We start from the raw sequence: 13,841 nt of genomic DNA on the forward strand, positions 1-13,841 counted from the left end.
GGACGGGACAGGCTAGGCTAAGCCTCCCACGCCAGGGAGGGAAACTTTGGGGACCTCTGGTTTCACATCAGTCTCGGAAGGAGGGTTGGCCCTGCTTAACCCTATATGGCCTCCTCAAACCGTTTCCCCGGTTTCTGCTTCTACTGGGCCCAGAACTCTCCCAGACGGGGCCCCAAGCCTGGAAAACAGGCCTCCTCTCCATTTCCCAGCGCTTGTCGGGATGACTGGGTGGGCTCAGGGCCTCTTAGAGTGGTCACCGATGTCCCCTCACAGGCCTCGCTCTGCGCAGAGCGATTCATCTTAGGGATGTGGCAGGGCTACTTGGGTTGTAGCAAATGAGGGGGGCAGGTCGGAGGGGCAAGAACCTCACGCGGAAGACAGGCCTTAGTCCTGCGCCACCACGCGCCGTCCTTCCCTCAGCCCCTGATCAGCCCCGCGTAGCCCCTTTCTCTGCCACCCTCTACCCATCATCCCTTCCCTCCCCTCCCATCACAGCCGGCTCCGGGAGGGATCGAATCTTGGGCGGCGAGGAGGGCGGCTTGGAGAGCCAGGTTCAGGGGCCGGAGGGCACGCACTGGCCGGGGGCCGCCTGCGCGGAGCTGTCCAGCACCCGAGGCGGGGCGCGCGCCCCCGGCCCGCCCCAACAGCCAGCACCCGTCCTGCCAGCGCCACTGCGGCTCGGCGGGCGCGTCACGTGGCTGGCGCGGCGCGGCCTCCGGGCTCAGGCGGGCAAGGGGCCGGGCGGCAGGACCCACAGACCCGCTGACGCTCCACCGGCGGCACCGGCCGGGCGGGCTGGGAGCAGCGCGGGGTGGCCGGGGGGCGCCAGGGCCGGGCGGGCTGCGCGCCGCGGGGCATGGGCACGCCGGGGGCCCCCGGGCACAGGCCGGCCGCGGCGCGGCTCCCGGGGCGCGGGGGCAGCGGCGGGCAGGGGTCCTCCCTGGCGGCCGCCGCTGAGCCCCCGCGGGGCCCGTGACGCCGCGGCCGATGTGGCCCCGCACGCGCTGCGGGCCTGCACCGCCGCCTCACAAAGTCGCCGCCGGAGCCGCCGCCCGCACCCGGGCCGCAGCCGCCGCGGGAGCCCGAGCCCGAGCCCGAGCCGGAGCCGCAGGCGCGGGGCAGGTGGCGGCGTCCGCGGGCGGCCGCCCGGCCCCGGCATGGAGAAGCGGGCAGCCGCGGGGCCGGACGGGGCGCCGGGCGCCCGGGCGCAGCTCGCCGTCGTCTGCCTGGGTGAGTGGGCCGCGCGGGCACGCCGGGGTCTGTCCCCTGCCTCTGTAGCTCCGCACCTCTCCCTGGTCGCACCCGGGGCGCCCCTCTCCCCCGGTTGCGGCTGGAGTTCCCGGAGCGGGCACTGCGAGAGCTCCCGCCGGAGGCCGCGGAGACTGCGGGCCCCAGGACCCCGGCCTGCTGGGGTCGTAGGCCTGGGAGGGCGCCTCCGGCCGCGGAGCCCCGGCTCCCGCCCGGCTCGGAAGAGCGTCCGGGATCCCGGGTGAGCGGTGCGCAAGGCGGCCCGCTGTGCAGGCGCCTGGGGTTGGCAGGCAGTGGCTTTCTGCCTGGGCTGCCCGTGCTTAGCCTGGTGGCGATGGGGGGTCGGGGCCTCCGGAGCTGCGGACAAAGGCGAAGCCAGCCGGGCTGGGGCCGGTGGCCCCCTCAACAAGGAACTATTTCCTGCCCAGAGTGGGTTGGGGGCGGGAGCTAGCTGGAGCCGGGATCAGGATGCCGGGCAGGAGGCAGCTGCTAGAATGACTCCTGTTTTCCCTTTGTGGCTTCACAGACCCAGCGGGGCAGGCCTCATCAGCCCAGGTGGTGTGTCTGGGGAGGGCCGAGGGACCCATCCAGACCTGGCACCCCTCCAGCCCTACCGGGGTTTTTCTGTCCACCTTTCCAGGGCCTTGTGTGGGGGAGACGGGAAGGAAGGAGTTAAATCCTTAAGCCACATGGCTCCTTTATTTACCATGATGAAGGTGGGAGGCCATTATCTAAGCCCCGGGTCATTAGGGGACACCCTATGGTGTCATTAGTGAAGGCTCTGTAACCCCAATAGGTTGGTTGAAGCCACTGAAATGACAGTAAAAAAGAAGCCTGTTCATTTTAGGTTGCACCCTCCTCTACCCCCAAGAACCCAGGAGCTGGGGGAAGGCCCCTGCCTTAGCTGTGTGAGCAGGTCTCAGTAAAGGCCACGGCCCCCAGAGTGCCCACTCCCCAATCTGTCAGTGGTCACGTGCTGCTGGGTGCTGGGCTTCCCCGGGGAGCAAGGCAAGGGGCAGACCCTCTGGCCTTCCCAAGGCCCACCCTGCCCAGATGGGGCATAGGCTCTGCCCAGCAGAGCCTGGGTGTCCTGCTAGGGGGCAGCTGGCCCTGCTTCCTCACCAGATGGGGGCTGACCCCTGCAGAGATGCTCTCTGCTTCCCTTGGCCTCCTTGATGTTGGGGAAGGAGGCACCCTGAACCCCTGGAAGTTGAGTTTGCCCATATCTTCCGTTCCCATAACCCCTGCGGGAAAGCAGTAGATGAAAGCGAAGGGCAAATCCCATGGTGGTGGGTACTTGAAGGGGTAGGTGGCAGGCAAATTCTTTGCCTCTCTTCTCAAGGTCAGCATGGCACAGTGAGGAGGACCTTGAACCCTGTTAGCTGTGAGTGCCTGTAAAATGGGTGTAATCAGAACTGTTTCCCTCCCTCCCTGGCTGGAGAGGCCCCTCAGAGGGAGGAAGCCCTACAGGGTGGTAGGAGCCCCCTTGACAAGCAGGGCCCCTGCCCAGGTTGAGCAAGGGCCTCTCTCTGAAGGATGGTCCAGGCCCATGGTTCCCAAGCCTGAGAGGAAACAGAAACACACCCCCTCCCAAGTAAGTTAGAATTCCCAAGTGTGGCGAGTGGCAGGAGCTGTCTGGTGCAGTCAGGCTTGCGCCCTGCTCTCTTCCGCTGTGGGTGTTCAGGTGGGTGCTGAGATCCCCAAGGTTCTCGCTTCTGCCCATCCCAGCAGGACTGGGGTGGGAGCACAGGTCTCTGTGGCAGCACTCTGGGCCTTACCCTGCGAGATGAGGAGAACCAGCCTGGAGTTTGGGCTGTGTTGTCCTGTGCCCCAGGTGCTTGAGCCCCAAGAGCCACCCCTCTCCCCCAATCCACTGAACTCTCTTTGTGTCTCCCGCAGTGAACATTGTTCTCACCGGGCGGCTCAGCAGTGCCGTTCCTGCCTTAGGTGAGTAAGATGCTTCTCCCCTTCCTCCCTTCCTCCCTGCCCTCCTGGCTTAGTGACCTCTGAGTACCAGCCTTCAGGATCCTGGCTCTACCCCTGAGGTCACCTGGCCTTTTTCTACCTCAATCCCTGGGAATCTTTTCTGCATCACAAAGGAACTGTTTGGCATTGGGCAAACTTACACCTCTCTGAGTCTCAGTTTCCTGTTCTGTAAAATGGGAGCAATAACAGGCCCTACCCCAAAGCCTGCTTATTAGGGTTAAATGGGCAAATGAGGTAAGATGCTCAGCACAGCATTGGCAATGGTGGCCTAATACCGCTAGGAAACTGTCACAGCCCACACAATTGACGGATTGTGCTTCCTGTAGGCCGTAGGGTTCCCAGAGGGCCATGGGGCGCCATGAGATGCCTGCCTGCTTTAAAATTATACCTGGGATTTAGTTGATAAAGATATGGCTGAGTGACAACACCGAGAAACCAAAGCCATTGATGGAGGGATTTATTACTTATGTGTCTTGTGAGGAGGGCACATGCCATGCCACATAGGGTCACAGGGGAAATACCAGGTTTGGTCAAGGCAGACATAGGAGTGAGGGGAAGGCCTAGGCCGGAGCCTTGATTGGAGTTTCAGTGGGAAAGGCAAGGCAGGGCAGGGGAAGCTGCTTAGGACTGGCTAATTTGAATAATTCCCAAGGGCTCTGGGCTATGGGGGTGGTCTCTTGGTGCCTGGTACCTGACCCTGGGATGAAATATTGGCTTGGTGTGTGAGTTAGATAAGAAGGCAGTGAGGAGACTCAGCCTCGGATCAGCCAGTCTGCCCAGGAAAGACAAGTTTCAGGCAAACTGGTTTGCAGGAGAGAGGTAAACACTTTGGCTGATAGTTTGGCCGTGTGGTTAGTGGATGCCAAATAGACATATGGAGTCTAAGAAAACACAGTTAGAAGTCCGCGGCTGCCTCCTGCCTGTCCGCGTGGGTCCGTCCATCCACTGGCCATCTTTGTGCTTGGGCCTCGTGCCGAGCACAGCAAAGGCTGCCAGGAGCGGCAGGGAGGCTGAGGCCATCAGGAGCATTTGTCCTTTGCTGAGGGGGCTGCCAGGGGTTGGCGAATGCATAGGCCCAGGCCCCTGTGGCCCTTGGTGCCACTGTGAGACATCTGAAGGGCCTTGGGAGCTGGAGTCTGGGGGCCGCGGACTCGTTCGCTGTGTGCTGAGCTGCGTCGTGGGGCAGGAGGTACCGGGATTTCTAGTTCTGCTCAGGGCCCAGCTTGCAGCAGAAACCCACTGAGGCCGGCTCAGGGAGAGGGCTCTCTGCTGGCTGCGGTCCCTGGGAGGGGGAGGCTCAGGGTCCACAGAAGCTGCTCTCATGGGCCCGTCTCTGAGACCCATCCTCAGCCCCCTTCTCCCTGCCCACCAGCTCCTGCTTCCGGCAGCCTGGTCTCCTCTGCTGACTCTGCTGGCCCAGGGCCCTGCCTCGCTCAGCACTGAGCCAGCCTCAGCCCTGCCTGGCATCCTGGCCCCCACAGCTAACCACCCTGTCTCCCCACCCCAATTTCCAGGAGAAGACTGACTGGCCTCACCTGGGTCAGGTGTCTGTGGCTGTGGTAGAGAGTGGGCACGGGGAAAGGGGACGTGAGGGTGTCAGGTCTTACAGATGTGAGCCCAGGCCAGCCCTCCTGCTGGTGTAGCGGGTGGGCATGTGGTTAGACATTTAGAAAAGAAATGCTCCAGGGACAAGGTCCACTCCTAGAGCCATGAAAGACAGCCATCCAGGTCCATCCTCATGTTTGGCTGCCAGCGGGGTCCAGGTCGCCTGTGCCTGGCACCCCCTGGTGTCCTGTACGGCCACAGGTGGGGGTCTGGGGCTGAGACTGTCCTGGAGCCCATCGCTGACCCCCTAGCATTGCTGAGGGAAGTGGAGATCCATTTGTGCTGCCAGAGGTGCCTCCCTCCACCCAAAGCTTCACGCCGCTGCAGTTTGCAGGGTTTCCCTGCGATTCCTCCCGTGAGGAGATCAGATCATCACTGTCTGGCCTGCCCCTTCCCAGCCCTCACTGGGCTCAGACCCCCCCGCAGGGCCCAGCTGGGCTGCCCGGGAACCTCACAGGTTTTTGCCTCTCAGACCCTGTCCTGCCCCAGGTTGACAGGCACTCACTGGGTCGGGCCACCCACCTCCTGCACCCCAGACCCTGGGCTCCGCCGTGTGGCCACTGTGACCCGGCGGCGTGGTGAGCCTGGGCAGGGTCTTCAGGCTGTTCTCCCCTCACCTGGCAGCTGCGCCCAAGTGCTTGGGCGGGGCTCCCAGCTCCCTGTCATTGGTTACACCAGCAGGTTGTCCGGGGTAACAATGGCCTCTGGAAACCAGATCTGTACGCTGCGCGTCCTCAGGCCTGGCTTGTACCCTCTCAGGAGTATTTGACGTCTCTTTGGACCAGGAAAGGACACTGGTCTAAAGGTGCTCAGTCATCCCTTGCCCCCTTGCGCAGGCCACCTTGACCCGACGGCCGAGCAATCTCCTGCCCGAGTGAACATAGGTCACCTCCAGTTAAGCTCAGACAGACCTCTCTGACTGCCCCTAAACACCCCCCAAGACCCTCCACCCTGCATTGGTATCACCCAGCTCCCTGTGCTGCCCGCCCATCATCACACACCCCATCACTACCCTCACCTCCCACGGGCATCCCCCCTACTCAACCCAGCGCATGCATGTCTGCCTAGAGACTGCCGCTTCCCCAGATCTCCCAGCCACCCTGAGACAAGCAGCGCCCACTGACCCCATTTCACTGATGGACAAGCTGGGGCCTAGGGTGCAGCGGTGTATCTGGCAGTGTGGACCCCGGGACTGGATTCACGAGGCTCTTTACCCTGCCTGTGCTTGGGTCCTGGGGTGGTGGTGGGATGCGGGTGAGGCCTGCCGTCACAGAAACTAGAAAGCCTGGGGCCGGTGGTCTGAGCTGATGATGCCGTCCAGGCCCACGGCCAGGCAGCGTCCAGTCTGGGGCCCTGCACGGACTCTGGCCTACCTCCTGCTCCGTGGTCACTTTGCATGGGCCAGGCCGACGGCTGCAGAAATCATGGTCTCTGTGGCCCCCTTTGGAGAAGAATAAACAGTGGCTGAGTGACACTGCTGCCCCCGACGTGGGAATTTCTGGGGCAGCCAGGGGGCACTCAGGGGTGAGGCTGTTTGGGGGACGTGTTGTCAGGGGCTGCGCTGAGAGGCAGAGGTGGGCTGGCAGCTGTCCCGTCACCTGCTCCTGACTAGGCTGGCGGTTGGAGGGACAGGCTTCCCTACTCATGAAAAAAGGGCCAGACACAGGTCCTTGCGGGCCTGGCTTTCCCTGGCCAGTGTGGGAAACCCGGCCTCCATGAGTGCTCCATCCCATAGGGGAAGCCTCTGGGCCAGGGTAGGTATTGCTTTGCCTCAGGCCTTGTCCTGGGGGCAGAGGGGACAGGGGGTGGCTCCCACACTGGCTGGTGGAGCCTCCACCTCCAGGTGTAACCTCTGCTTTAGAGACTCCGTGTGGGGGGGAAGATGTGCTCCCAGCCCTGCCTGGGAACCTGCCACCCAACACCCTGTAGGAGGAGAAGCCTCTTCTGGGCTTCGTAACCTCACGCCTCCCAGGGTGTCCCCAGGTCAGCACCCAGCGTCTCTGTGAGGCCCATAAAGCCGGCGGCCTCACCCGTCAGAGGGAACACGTTGCTCAGGCCCCTGGCCGCCCCTCCGTTTGTTTAGTCCTTACCCTCCTGGACTGTGAGAAATCTGAGGCTCAGGGAGGCTGGCCTCCCAGGCCACACTGAGTGCCAAGCGGAGAACCCTGGCTGGTACCTCGCCGACCCACGACTGTCGCTCTGATAGCGACCTGAGCGTGGTCAGCCTCGCTTTAGGGTCAGGGTGGGTGTTTCTCTTCTAGTCCCCTGATGCTCCTGTGAGCCATCACCGCGGGCTAACCCCCTGCTAGTCACAGTGTTGGATCACCAGGACCTCCGCGCGTACCCTCCTAAGATTGTGGGAGGTGGCTGGAGGGCTTTCACTCTCCCTTCTGTACCTGAGCCCTTTGGGGTTTCAGAGTCTTGTTGACAGCTAGCAGAGAGACCCTACTTCCAGGGCAACGGTGGAAGGGGCCAGGCAGTGGGAGAGAGGAGGTGGTATTGCTGGGTTCGGGAAAAGCGTCATCATCTGTCTCCCCGAGCCTCAGTTTCTCCATCTGTATAATGGGCCCCACCTGTGCTGCCGGCTGTCGTGAAGATCAGATGAAGAAGTATGACGGAGGGGCTGTGAGGGGTCGGGGCAGCCAAGCACAGGGCCTTCCTGGTCCTGGGAAGGCCAGGGCACACCGGGGCAGGGTCTGCCACCTTTAGGCTGGGTGGGCTCAGCTGGGAAGCAGAGGGCACATGTAATGATGTGGGTAAAGTGAGGCCGGTGGGGCTGGGCACAGAGGCACTCGTCACCCATGCTGGCTGGCGTGATGCCCTGAGCTCGTCCCTGACACAGTGTACGGTGGACACTTCATCAGCGCATTGGCTCAAGGCTGGCAGTGAGAGGCCGAGCCCGTTAGAGGACCAGGCTGGGCCCTGACTTACCTGCTATGTGGCCATGGGCAGCTCACTTACCCTCTCTGAGCCTCGGTTTCCTCATCTGGTTACAACATCCACCCCTGGTGGCTTCCCACTTATGCTCAGGATAAAACCCAAACGCCACACAAGGTGCCATCAGACCCAGCCTGCATTTCCAGCCACCTTGGGACATCGGGTCCTCCTTTCAGGCCTGTTTTATAATCTTCACTTTACCCAGGGTATCTGCATAGTCTGTCTGCTCCTTCCCCAGCCTGTGAGCTCCACAGAGCCAGGCTTTTGCCTGTCTTACGAGCATGCCTACCGCTTGTGCTTGCCATGTAGTAGGTCTTCAGTAAATATGTGTTGGGTGAGCAAAGCCCCTTCCCTCCCGGGCTGAGGCCTGTATTTAGTCAGCCCCGGGGCAGGAGGAGGGGAACAGGCAGGGAACCATAGTGGGTCTGCCTGCGCCTAGGGCTGCAGGATTCTCCACTGAGGCACCAAGGGGAGTTGGTGGGCTCGCGCCCAGCCCTGCCGGGAATGAGGGATAAGACCTAGGCTCTGGGGCACAGGGTGGGCCCTCCTTGGCCCACGCCATACACACCACTTCCATGAAGTCTCGAGTTGTGGCCTTCCTCTTGGCCGTGATCACCTTGGCTGGCCTTGATCCCACCCCGGGGAAGGCCTGTGCTCAAGCCATGGGGGGCTCAAATGTCCCCCTCCCTCACTACCCCCTCCCACCCAAAGGTGAGGCTAGCACCTCTCAGCCTCCTCTCCTGACAGCCGCCTGCAGCGGGAAACTGGAGCAGCACACGGAACGACGTGGTGTCATCTACAGCCCAGCCTGGCCCCTCAACTACCCACCGGGCACCAACTGCAGCTGGTACATCCAGGGTGACCGTGGGGACATGATCACCATCAGGTATGGGGGCCCCGGGGGTGTCAGAGGGAAGCGATGTGGGCCTACACACACTGAATGTGTGATGGTGTGCATGTTAGGGCATGTGGCAAGCACAGTGACCAGGTGTGTGTGCACATGTGTGAGCACTCGTGTGCTTGTGTATGTGCGTGAGCCCCACCTGAGCAGGTATAAAGGACAGGTGTGTGTGCATGTGTGAGCACGTCTGTGGGTAGGTGTGGTGGGCACGAGTGAGCAGATGCGTATGTGTGCAAGTACGTGTGTGAGTCTACATGTGCACATGTGTGAGTTGTATGCATGTGGGTGCATGTGAGCCTGTGAGTGTGGGCCTCTGGTGCTGGCTGCCCAGACCTGGGCCTCGTCCTGCCCTGAGCCTCTCTCATGGGCTTGCGGGGCTGTCCGTCACCTCAGGCCTGCCAAGGAGGGGAGCCCTGGGACTGGTGGGCGTGGCCCAGCTGTCTGTGAGGTGGCAGAGGTGTCCTGTCTGTCCTGCAGGGGTGGCTTGAGGCCAGGCTGGCACTGAGCCCAGAGCGCGTTTTCCCCAGGGGCCTTGTGGTGGTCTCTGGCAGGAGCCCAGGCGCTTGAGCTGTGGGGTCATGCAGAGGGAAACAGGGTGAGGTGATCAGATGGTGGAACTGAGGCTGGACCCCCGGACTGGGAGGTCATGGGGAGTCACTCTCTTAAATGCAAAGCCCGGAAGCCCCCAGTCGCTCCAAGGCACAGGGATGTGATGGGCACCATCAGGGTCTGTGCCCATTTCCCTGTGGCCTCTGGGAGTCTCTTCAAAGACTCCACCCTTCCTGGCCACCTCTAGAGTAATCCATGGCGCTGTTTATCCCACAGCCTGGGCCAGGGGGTCCAGGGCCAGTGTTTCTCCCCAGGTGCTGAGCTGTGCCCCAGCCCCAGCCTAGGCCAGCCCGGTGCGCACGGGTCCCCTCGGTGTACAAGCCTGGGATTTGTGCAGGGTCTGTCCCAGCAGAGCCAGCATGGTGGGGATTTGAACCCTTGGGCCTTGTCCTTCAGGGGAGAGTGTAAGTGGAGGGAATTGCCTACGATGGGGCTCCTGCCTCCCCCTCCACTTCGGCCTTGGGTTGGGGTGCCGTGTGTGTATGTGTGTGTGTGTGTGTGTGTGTGTGTGCGCGCGCGCGCTGACCGAGGGTGGAAAGGCTGCACTGGGGCTGACGTGACCCAGGCTGTCCACGCTGTCCTGATTCTTTATGGAGCCACCTTCAGACCCCTGGAGGGCCCACTGAGCAGCTGGGAGTGGAGGAGAGGAGGGACAGTGGGGCTGGCCGTCCTTGCCGTGAGCTCAGGCATGACTGTTCCCTGCTGGTCCCTGGCCACCCACCCATGTCGGCGGCCCTCTCCGCCCCCCGCAGCTTCCGCAACTTTGACGTGGAGGAGTCCCACCAGTGCTCCCTGGACTGGCTCATGCTGGGCCCAGCGGCCCCGCCCCGCCAGGAGGCCTTCCGGCTCTGTGGCTCCGCCATCCCGCCCGCCTTCATCTCTGCCCGGGACCACGTTTGGATCTTCTTCCACTCGGACGCCTCCAGCTCCGGCCAGGCCCAGGGCTTCCGTCTCTCATACATCCGAGGTGATGCCGGCGGTAGGGCGGGCGGGGCACCTCAGTGTGTGCACATGGGCTCCTGGGGGGCCAGGGCGGCACCCTCCATCGACCCACGCCCTGCAGGGTCTCCCCCAGCAGACCTGTCAGTTGGAGCCCAGTGTTGGGTCGGAGACTGGTCATGTTGCTGCCTCAGGGTGCCTTGGAGCCCCTCGAGGTCACTGACCCCACTTCATAGACTTGGCCAGAGTGGGGAGCTCACCGCTTACCCCCAGCTCAGGTCAGGACCTGGGCCTGCCCTGGCATTTGGAGGGTCTCTGCCCCTCAGTTGGCCATGGAGAGTCCAGGGCCCTTCTCCTTGGATCCTGCCTCTCCCTGGACCCTGCAGAGGCCCTGCTGGGATGGGGGCACCACACGCCGGCTGCTGGCCTCAGGCTGGAGGGCAGCTCTGCTTGCCCCTGACTTTTTACTACGCACTTCACCCCACAGGGAAGCTGGGCCAGGCATCCTGCCAGGCTGACGAGTTCCGCTGTGACAACGGCAAGTGCTTGCCAGGCCCGTGGCAGTGCAACACCGTGGATGAGTGCGGCGACGGCTCTGATGAGGGCAATTGCTCGGCGCCCGCCTCCGAGCCGCCGGGCAGCCTGTGCCCCGGGGGCACCTTCCCCTGCAGCGGGGCGCGCTCCACACGCTGCCTGCCTGCCGAGCGGCGCTGTGACGGCACTCAGGACTGTGGCGATGGCTCCGACGAGGCTGGCTGCCCTGACCTGGCCTGCGGCCGGCGCCTGGGCAGCTTCTATGGCTCCTTCGCCTCCCCAGACCTGTTCGGGGCGGCCCGTGGGCCCTCGGACCTTCACTGCACGTGGCTGGTGGACACACAGGACCCACGGCGCGTGCTGCTGCAGCTGGAACTGCGGCTGGGCTATGACGACTACGTACAGGTATACGAGGGCCTGGGCGAACGTGGGGACCGCCTGCTGCAGACGCTGTCCTACCGCAGCAACCACCGGCCTGTGAGCCTCGAGGCCGCCCAGGGCCGCCTCACCGTGGCCTACCACGCCCGTGCCCGCAGTGCCGGCCACGGCTTCAACGCCACCTACCAGGTGAAGGGCTATTGCCTTCCGTGGGAGCAGCCGTGCGGGAGCAGCCGCGAGGGCGACGTGGAGGACACGGGCGAGCAGGGCTGCTTTTCAGAGCCGCAGCGCTGTGACGGCTGGTGGCACTGCGCCAGCGGCCGGGACGAGCAGGGCTGCCCCGCCTGCCCCCCCGACCAGTACCCCTGTGAGGGTGGCAGCGGCCTCTGTTACACGCCGGCCGACCGCTGCAACAATCAGAAAAGCTGCCCCGATGGCGCCGACGAGAAGAACTGCTTCTCCTGCCAGCCGGGCACCTTCCACTGTGGCACCAACCTGTGCATCTTCGAGACGTGGCGCTGTGACGGCCAGGAGGACTGCCAGGACGGCAGCGACGAGCACGGCTGCCTGGCGGCCGTGCCCCGCAAGGTCATCACCGCCGCGCTCATCGGCAGCCTGGTCTGCGGCCTGCTACTCGTCATTGCCCTGGGCTGCGCCTTCAAGCTCTATTCCCTGCGCACGCAGGAGTACAGGTGGGCGGCGGGGCCAGAGCCTCGCTTTCTTCCTGTCTCTGGAGCGAGGCCCTGGGCTCACTGTTCGTACGGCTGTGGGCTTGTGAGCCAGGGCTCGGGCCATCCACACGGGGCTTCTCGGGTCTGGGCACCTCGGGATGTCCGGATGGAAGGACGGGGTCCCACGTCCTGCTGCGGAGCCCCCGTGGGAGGCGGGAAGTGGGGGGTGGTCCCCGCAGCCCCGCCATGCTGCCCTCCTGCCCTTGCTTTCAGGGCCTTTGAGACCCAGATGACACGCCTGGAGGCTGAGTTTGTGCGGCGAGAGGCACCCCCGTCCTATGGGCAGCTCATCGCACAGGGCCTCATTCCACCCGTGGAGGACTTTCCCGTCTACAGTGCGTCACAGGTGAGCCAGAGGGCGTGAGACCCCACAGGCCAGACCTCGGAAAACACCCAACACAGGGAGGCCGAGGGGCCAGGTCGGACAGTGTGCGGCCAGGCTGGTCCAGGGGTCGAGGGAGGCGGGAGATGAGGCCTGGACAGGGTGACATAGCAGGCCATGGCCGGGGAGGGGACAAGTTGGTCTCTGGGTCCTCGGGGGTCGTGCTGACCTCTGCCCCGTCAGCCGCCGCCCCACCCTCCAGGCCTCGGTGCTACAGAACCTTCGCACGGCCATGCGGCGACAGATGCGCCGGCACGCCTCCCGCCGCGGGCCCTCCCGCCGCCGCCTCGGCCGCCTCTGGAACCGGCTCTTTCACCGGCCGCGGGCACCGCGCGGACAGATCCCGCTGCTGACGGCTGCGCGCTCCTCACAGACGGTGCTGGGCGATGGGCTCCTCCAGCCGGCACCGGGGGCTGGCCTAGACCCCCCGGCACCCCTAACAGACACAGGCAGCCCAGGGGCAGCCGGGGAGGGGCCCCCCGGCGCCCCTAGCCATGCACCGGAGGTGGGGCCTTCTGTGCTGCCCCCCTCGGGCCTGCGGGACCCAGAGGCCAGGCCAGTGCACAAGGACAGAAAGGCCGGCAGGGACCCTCTGGTGGACAACCCAGCTCCTGTGGACATGCCTCGGGAGTCCTGCTTGGCCCAGGGCCCTCACCCACCGGCCCCCACTGCCGGCAGCACCCTAGGTCCCCACCCACCAGAGCCACTGGGTGTCTGCAGGAGCCCCCCGCCACCCTGCTCCCCAACGTTGGAGGCCAGTGACGATGAGGCCCTGCTGGTCTGCTGACCCGCCGGACACGCTGATGACCGCCACAGCCCCGCTTTGTAACCAGGGAATACACAGTCGTTTCTACCCTGCCTCCGTGTCCTTGTTTCTTATGGAGAGGCCCACCCAGAAGCCCAGCCAGCTTCCTGCATCAGCGCCCTGGTCCCCCGCTGGGCGTGGTGGGCAGGGGACTGCGGGGGTTGAACGTGGGGCGAGGGTGGAGTGATGAGCCTGCCCTCTGCAGGGCCCCAGGGTACACAAGATACCTTGGGGCCCATGCCTACCTCCCCCGACTCTATTCTGGGAATCCTTTTCCAGAGAAGCGGGAGGGCCAGGGCAGGGCTCCCTGGAATGTTTCCTGTGGCTTCTCCCTTCATTCACCCTGTGGGGCACCAGAGCTGTCCCTGGACTGAACAGGGACATGGGTACATCAGACCTAGTCCATGGTGGGCGCTCTGGTGGCACTGAACCCTCCTCCGTCCTCCCAGCAGGCCCCGGAGGAGCTGGGCTAGGACGCTTCTGCCCCCAACCTCATGCTTGTGGGGTCAGCGCGGGCCTGGCCAGGTTGATGCCCTTTGCCCTCTGGCTGAGGGGTCAATCTCGCAGGCAGTACTGCAGGGCTGGGAAAGTGGCCACAGGGTAGAGAAAGCCCATGGGGTCTCTCGCAGGTCCTGAGGCCCCCGGAAAATGTTACTTGATGCTTTCTCAGGGGGCAGAGGCTGAGGCACCAGTTGCCAGCAGGCAAATCCCGTCCTGTCTCAAAGCCTCAGTTTTCCCACCTGTAAACCAGGGCCAGGCCGTGGGCTTTGAAGTCCTGACACTCAC

The 13,841-nt window shown here is 64.0% G+C and overlaps 1 protein-coding gene across 3 annotated transcripts; it reads left to right on the forward strand.

Moving 5' to 3' along the window:
• Positions 1 to 1,157: 1,157 nt before the first annotated feature.
• Positions 1,158 to 13,056, forward strand: LRP3 (LDL receptor related protein 3; the record flags this gene model as incomplete). 3 transcript variants are annotated; one of them, XM_079723812.1, is made up of 7 exons in its annotated part: positions 1,158 to 1,230; positions 3,148 to 3,199; positions 8,498 to 8,662; positions 10,039 to 10,253; positions 10,713 to 11,829; positions 12,082 to 12,214; positions 12,453 to 13,056. In XM_079723812.1, 7 exons carry the CDS (start codon positions 1,158 to 1,160, stop codon positions 13,035 to 13,037), a joined length of 2,340 nt encoding a protein of 779 aa, XP_079579938.1. In that variant the 3' UTR covers positions 13,038 to 13,056. The 3 variants fall into 3 exon arrangements, with proteins under 3 accessions (XP_079579938.1, XP_079579937.1, XP_079579939.1); XM_079723811.1 differs by having other exon boundaries at positions 3,148 to 3,195; positions 8,488 to 8,662; XM_079723813.1 differs by having other exon boundaries at positions 3,148 to 3,195; positions 8,524 to 8,662.
• Positions 13,057 to 13,841: the final 785 nt, after the last annotated feature.

This window comes from Hyperoodon ampullatus (genome assembly GCF_949752795.1).
Source record: "Hyperoodon ampullatus genome assembly, chromosome: 18".
Classification (NCBI taxonomy): domain Eukaryota; kingdom Metazoa; phylum Chordata; class Mammalia; order Artiodactyla; family Ziphiidae; genus Hyperoodon; species Hyperoodon ampullatus.